Source organism: Bipolaris victoriae, assembly GCF_000527765.1.
Source record: "Bipolaris victoriae FI3 unplaced genomic scaffold scaffold_178, whole genome shotgun sequence".
NCBI lineage: Eukaryota > Fungi > Ascomycota > Dothideomycetes > Pleosporales > Pleosporaceae > Bipolaris > Bipolaris victoriae.
In genome coordinates this window covers 1-7435 of record NW_014575214.1, presented here as the reverse complement: position 1 = coordinate 7435, position 7435 = coordinate 1, and the positions used below count along the sequence as shown (strand labels likewise).

The 7435-nt window shown below is 43.8% G+C and overlaps 2 protein-coding genes across 2 annotated transcripts; both read right to left on the bottom strand.

Moving 5' to 3' along the window:
* Nucleotides 1-711: 711 nt before the first annotated feature.
* On the bottom strand, nt 712-2439 carry COCVIDRAFT_42926 (hypothetical protein; the record flags this gene model as incomplete). The annotated part of the gene is made up of 3 exons (XM_014695110.1): nt 712-716; nt 1336-2243; nt 2297-2439. 3 exons carry the CDS (start codon nt 2437-2439, stop codon nt 712-714), a joined length of 1056 nt encoding a protein of 351 aa, XP_014550596.1.
* Nucleotides 2440-4693: 2254 nt separating this feature from the next.
* COCVIDRAFT_42925 (hypothetical protein) lies at nt 4694-6531 on the bottom strand (the record flags this gene model as incomplete). Its single annotated transcript, XM_014695109.1, has 2 exons — nt 4694-4797; nt 4869-6531. 2 exons carry the CDS (start codon nt 6529-6531, stop codon nt 4694-4696), a joined length of 1767 nt encoding a protein of 588 aa, XP_014550595.1.
* Nucleotides 6532-7435: the final 904 nt, after the last annotated feature.

The window sequence follows — 7435 nt, the reverse complement described above, 5'->3', positions numbered from 1 at the left end:
GTTAGATTTATTTAACGAGTAATCTATGAGAAGGCAGAACAACTGCAGGAAACGAAGACACTCATTTAGGACTAGTGTATTACGGATCTGCACGATGCTCAGTGATCAGTATGTCTTAGCACTACTGAGCAACTGAGCACTCTGCATATTAACCTGCAAGCTGCTCAGTGATCAGTATGCCTTGGCACTACTGAGCAACCGAGCATATTGCATGAAGCTCTAGTATATAGCAGCAGGTATTGAGCCCTTATAGCTCGATGTGTTTAACTTAAGTTCTGAGTACAAGTACAATACACAGAGTTATTCTACTTGCCTAAGTTACTGTCCTATTGCACACTGTCTCTCTATCTGCGAAAACTAANCAATAAGAAGCTTGACACCAGAAGNCTTATATTACTTCCACTCGAGCTATACTCTTAACACTATACTCCTCTTACTAGGTCCGCACTAAGGCTAGTAAGCTTTACGTTAGTGTTCCGTAAGGTTTCTCCAGTAAGATAGTAGAGTAGGGTACTCATAAGATAGATAATAATAAGTTTAATAATTTCTAATTTTGTCACGATACTTTAGAGAGTAGAGGCCAGTCCTTAGAGACCTATTAGATACTATTTAGGCCGGAGGCGCGACAGCTATAGAAATAGAGTATATCTTAATCTACTTATCTAATATATATTACGCTTATCTATTAAATATCTTATAATTTCAATTCTTCTACTCTATATTTAGAAGAATAGTTATAAGAATAGTAAAACTTTCTATCTATCTCAGAAAGTATTAAGACTATACATCACTTGATATGTAGCTCTAAAGATAAGTAGATAGCCTAACTAGTTATTAGATAAGTAGATTAAGATAAATTCTTAGAGGGACACCTAAGAGTTCTAGTAGAACTATATACTCTATCTCTATGGCTATCGCGCCTCTAGCCTAAGTAGTCTCTAACGGGTCCCCGAGGGCTAGCTTCTACTATCTTAAGTATCTTGACACTACTTAACTTCTAACTATAACTATTTTCTCTATTATAATTACTAAAATATTATACGGCTAACTATATATGAGGATTTATCTTACTCTAACCTAAATAGAGACTTAGAGAAGTATAGCCTAACCCCGTGTAATAGTCAGGTTTGGTGGGGTGCGCAGCTTACTGATACGCGCAGCTTACTAATACCGCACGTTAGAAATAAAAATTGTTTGTATGGCTACGGGAAGTCTATAGGACTCTGTTATAGACTAGCTCTAATTGGAGCCTTCTAGATAGAGATTACTAACTCCCTCCCTAGTGTGCCGAAGACCCAACCAGAAAGTTTTATTTGCTATTCCCTTGAAACAGACCTAAATTAATAGATCCAGTCTCCTCAATTCTGTAAACATATTTTACAGCACTAGCTTTCCCATCTCGTAAATTTTGCAGTCCTTCAATCACTCCCTTGAGCCCGCCAGGCACAATTTCATAGGGGTGACCCTTCAGCCTACCACTCTCCAGTAATTGCTCTATATAGGTACTCCATATAAACGCAAAGTCCTTATCTGTATTGAAAATCCTCCCTGTCTTGATACACCTAGCCTTGACGCCCTCTGGGTATGTAAATGCCTCTTTGTTGCGCGCGAACATTTCCGGGGGCAATACGGTTGCTACTAGTCCGCCGTTCGTATCGATAAATTGTGTAGTCAGTTCCAGAGAGCCATGCTCGGAGATGGCGTCGAATACTGTAGGAACCTTTTTTCCGAGTCCTTCTTGCTCCAGTATTGCTTCGATAGCGGCAAGTATCTCAGCGTCACTTTGGCGGTAATCGATGACATAATCAACTAGTGTTTTTGCGTACTCTCCAGCTCGTCCAGCGATGCCAATGATGGGACTCATTCCCGCGAGGCGCGCAAGTTTGGCGACAAAAGCCCCGACTGCTGCGGTCACACCGTAGATGAGGAGTGGTCTCTTTTTGCTGGCTCCCTCGTCGGGCATGGGGAGAAAAGGTGCACGAATTTCGAGGTCGATGAATAGCCCCACGGCAGCTGTAAAGGCTGCCGTTGGTATCGTAGACGCTTCTTCAAACGACATGTTGGTAGGTAAGTGGGAAGTTGCCTGCACGGCCGCAACAGCGTACTCGGCGTATGCACCATCTGCAGCGAGAGGCTGGTGGTAAGCGAAGACGCGGTCGCCGGGTTTGAAGTTGCGGACTGAGTTGCCGACAGAGTGAACAACGCCAGCAACGTCATCGCCTGAGTTGTGAGGGTTTTTATACCTGGAGATATTAGCCTCCCTAATATAATGCATGAGCATTGTAGGAATAGTTACCAGGCTGTCATTTTCCAGTCTTTGGGGTTGGAAGCTGCGGCAACTACTTTAATCACAACTTGATCGGGCTTTGGTGTGGGAATTGGAGTGTCAACGAATTCAACGGCCTCGAGGGATGACTGGACAATGGCTTGGATAGGCATGATGGTGGCTGGTGTTTTAATAGTCTGTGACCCGATGTTGGAGTTTAAATATTGTTAGATGTAATGGAGAGAGTAGCGGAAGGTGCCTATTCTATCTATCACGCACTCAAACTGCACGCTTTATAGTTTTTTCTTAGATCAGAAAACAAGAGTTTAGTAATTGTTAACTAAGTCGTGCTATTTCACTAGTCTTGTGAAAATGTAGGATACGTAATGTGATAGGTCCGGGTTTCGTCCTTGAGTTGATATTCGTCCGAAGCTGGCTAGATATACTAGCTAAGTAAAGTAATAGTTACGTTAACTATTTATACTAAACCCCGCGAATACATTTTGCGAAACCAGCCGCAAAGGATTTTTTGCTCAAAGAACTACTACTTTTACTGCAACTACATACTGTAGCTGCTCTACCGTCTTCTTGATATAGCATCCGCTATCTCTAGCCCGTCAAAATCGTCTAGTACACTGTTATGTTAAGCGTAGCATATCCCGCAAAACGCTTCATTTCCGCTCCCTCCCTGACTCGCGCTGGCGATAGTTATTATTAGCACCGCAGCTGTTGTTGGGGCATAATCATATCCTGAACCCACATGAGCACCATATGTATGCCAGGGCGTCGGTCTTAGGGGGTTACTTGATGAATATTATAGGTTGCAGCAGCGCGTCGCTCACTTGGAGTCGCGTTGGATTTTGTTGTTTGAATACCCAAGATAACCCTATCCTCACCAGAGAGTAATTCTATATTTTGTTGAGACATTGTTGTTTAAGGTGAAGGAAGGTATAGTCTTGCAAAGTTGGCCGCTTCGCTTGCCGTTCACGTTAATGGATATCGAGTTTGACCCTAAAAACATCACTGACAGCATTAATGTTATCGCATGCCTTTACAATCTCTAGGCGACCGTACGGACCGAACCGCACGGCATTAAGCCACGATTTCTAAGCGGCTCATTAGATGCACGTACCTACCCAGCTATAAGAACTCACGATAATGTAGCTCGGCGATTTTAATAATACTACGCTATGCAGTGGTAGCTTCTAAAGATTATCACTAACAGAGATATCTATCGGCCTAACTCTCTTAGTATCTATATTAAATTTTTTTAAAGCTAGAGAAGTACTGCGTGTAGTCAGTGCGTGCAATAGTTCAGTGTTACAAGTAACAGCAAGAAGGATCCTCTCCCTGGGTATAACGATGAATGGTTGGGAGACCACTGGGGATCTCAACGAGTAGGATGATTATCGCGGGGCGAAATCACGTGACTTGGCATCCCGCCAAGGCATAGCCTCCGGGAGGCCACTGTAGATAGGGAGGCCAATGTCCTCCCAAACATCCCGCCAAGATAAGAAGCTAAAGAGAATAGAACTAGAAGTAATAAGAACATAAGGATAGATAGATTTTATTATTTACTCTTATTATAGTAAACTATAAATCTTATATCTCTTAAGCTTATTCTAGTAATATATTAAATAGTTACTTAGAATCTTCTATACCTTCGCTAACAAGCGTAGTATTATAAATATTTTAGCTGGTTATCTTACTGTAACGGGCGGGTTAAAATAACCACGCGCGCAGCTACTCGCGCCGTCCAGTGTACCAAAAGGTATGCACAAGACAACAAGCTTGTCTTGTTGTAATGATAGCTGGATATATATACTCGATATTGGCGCGCGCACATATCGCAGCGCTGCTCTTAAGGGCGTAGCCCATTACAATATTCTTAGGGGAAAGGTTAAGGGAGGGCCGTTAGATGACGTAGGAAAAGCGTGTAAATAAAAGTCACGAGGAATCTCTAAAAGCCCAATACAGTATCTAGAATTAGATCTTCATCTATTGTATCCTTAAACCCTATTAAGCTTTTATGTGTGCATCAATAGTATAGGGCTTTCACATAGTATTACTAAAATTAGTAATGTAATCTAGACGAAGTGAAGTCGAAGAGTGTGAATACTGGAAGAAGCGTGGTGATATATCTAATAGGGCTTTTCATAGTGCAGCAAGTGAAACTGGAGTTACTACAGCAAAATTTAGTTAGTGACTTTGTAAGTGTAAAGACAGCTAACCCTAACCGTACTTATACACTATAAGATTTCCAATCGCCCTCTTAATAGAAAAAGGAAAACTATTTAGTTACTAGATACACTAGGCAATGACGCTGCATGTGAGAAAATCGGATGCTCTCATCGCAGCGATATACCCGTGCAATGGCGGATAATGCTGAAGCCGCAGAATCTCTATCCTTGACGTTGAGGTTTTTCTCTAAATGAGGCAAAATGTTCTTTCCTCATATTCCTCCGAACCGTCGAAAATTTCTCCATGCATAATATTATCGACGTAAGCCTGCCCCATGAACAGATATTTGTCTCCTTTCGGCCGTAAGATATGAGGTGTGTTGCCCCCATATAGCACTACTACAATATCGCTGGTCGCATACATTGTGGACCGAGACCAAAGGTCATATTATCTGTCCAGAATACGCGTCTTTGCCTGCAAATGCTATAAACAGTGCGTTGGAATTTGGCCGAATCTTCATCGTGAGCAAAGTTGCCCTCTGTCCCGGTAACTTGGAACTCTTTCAATCTGCGCATGAAACGAGGATAAGCCCGATAGTAGGACTCTTGAGTGGCAGGGTCCAAGTTTTCAATGTAATCTTGATTTTTATCCCAGCAACCCGCAGTCAAAGTCCGAGCCCACGCCCTGTGTACAGCTTCTGAGCTTGATTCCACAAAGAATTTGTTAAAGATATCAAGTAGAGGGTCTGAGTCGTCGGACTCAGAATCGGTCTCGATAATCATATCATCGTCCTCTGGGCTCGCGGGATTTTCATCGTTGTACATCGGGTCCTTCAGGTTGTAATAGTCCATGATTCCTTCAACGCTGCATACTCTGTTGTAGTACACACCTTTGAGGCAGAGTTCCTCGGGTCGAGAGTCATGACCAGCTATCATCACTGTTGCATTATCTCCGTAAGGCTTCCAACGACAATCGTTTTCAGAAAATCCCAGTACATCTGCCACTGCCGAATCATCCCACCTTGGCGCCCAAGATCTGCATCGACACTTCAAGTTCTCTTCATTATCTGGATCATACTTGGGAGGGTGTGTGATGTAGCCGAACGTGCTTAGCCTTGAGTGAACTCGAATAATGGCCAAAACTGTGTCAGCGTAAACCTCACCGACACTCTTATGATAATCTAGGGCTAGAGCATCTATTTCAGACTGGTTTTCAACCAGATTTAGAAGCCCATACACTTTGTCTCTAGGGTCGGTCGACTCGAATTCTCGGAAGGCCTGTAAAGCCTCGAGCAGCGGATATCGGTATTTATCGCGCAAGATATCGGGGTGTGAGACACTCTGCCCAACGGCAGATGGTACCTCAAAGTCAGTCTCTTGGTCGCTCTTGTCGAATACCCAGGAGGCGGCTAAACTCAGATATTGCCAGTCAATCCCAAAATCCCCCCAGAGGACAAAGGCAGCTTGCGCCAGGCGGATTTCTTGGACACACCAGACTCTAGAGAACCAAGGTCGTTCGTATAGCTCCTGCAGGCTTTTCCAAGCACTTGGAGGGAAAGCGTCTTTTGGAAAATCTAGCGTTTCGTATCTTTCCTCGTGATTTAGGGGTAAGCCACGCTCTTCGTCGTATCGGAGGCAAGCTTTAGCGACTTCTGTACTGTATTCAAAAGCCTCAATGATATATTTCTCATCTCCCTGTCCTAGCCAGACGACAACTCTCTTTGCCGAGGAATAGATGCTCCCCATCAGGGGCACCTGGTGACTCTTCTCTGCTTTGTCACTCTGGTTGATACAAAGCGCATCCGCCCAGATTATCTGTGTAACCTCGGGAGAGCGGAGTCTGATCAGTGCGTTTAAGAGCTCTATTCCGATGGTAATAGGTCGTCCGTTGCATCTTATCTCAGCAGATAGATTGGATTTACCCCATACGTAGGATAGTGCTTCATAAGGAGGTGCGTAATCGATATTGAAAGGAAGGCAATAACATTCCAGTTGCTGATCCTGATCCAGAGCGGGGCGTATGAAAAGCAGCCTGAAAATGCGGCTATTTAGGATTCTTTCCGTATAGATTGAATAATTTGACATAGGTGATATGTATGTTGAAAACAATGGAATCAAGATGCGGTGGTGGAATGGAGAACCTCGACCTTGAGTGACACTTCTGAGGGCTGCTAAAGTATAGATAGTCGATCGAATGTGGCCCGCCACGGTTGCCTAACACTGCATTGCAAAATGTGATACATGGCGCTCTTGAAACAACATTTCTGTCAATCCAGCCAATCAATGCGACCGCATAAGCGCTAGGATCGAGAAATGCGGCACGGCAACAGCACCAACGGTGCTTGATTGTGAGAGATTTCCACATTCTGCTGTATGTAATTTCACAAGTTGGAGACCCATGGGGGTACATAGGCCGGGAAGAGCCTTAAGCTTCTATCATCAATCCCTGACAGGATTAAGGTCGAAATCGACCTTAATCCCCAATTGCTTGGCGAGTTTACAGACCTTAATCCTACAGATTTACATAGGCACTAGGACTAAGGTTAGAACAGCGCCTAAAATAGGTGTTAGGAGCTTACCCTCCTTAGGCCACCTTATACTATCTAGGCCTAATCTAGCCCTAAGGATATTAGGATTTGCAATTGTCAGTGGATATTAACTTAAGGCCCGTGCTTAATACCCTGAGTATTGGGGTCTTGGTATTGACTAGTCCTAATTAGGCAAGCTCTGGGTATTGGGTAGATGATAGCAAAATTGTTCCCAAGTAATCGATACCTAACCAATATGAGGCGCGAATCGGGGTGCGATTCGTGCCATATTAGGCTTAGCGTTAGGGTTTCTATCCGTATCTGGCTATTTTGTACCCCCCGATTCGCAGATTCCGACCCCCCCGATTCGCGCTCAAATAGGCTTAGCGTTAGGGCTAACTTAACCCCAAGTGCATCCCAGTATGGGCTGTATAGGGCTCCCAAGGTTGTCAAAGCATATA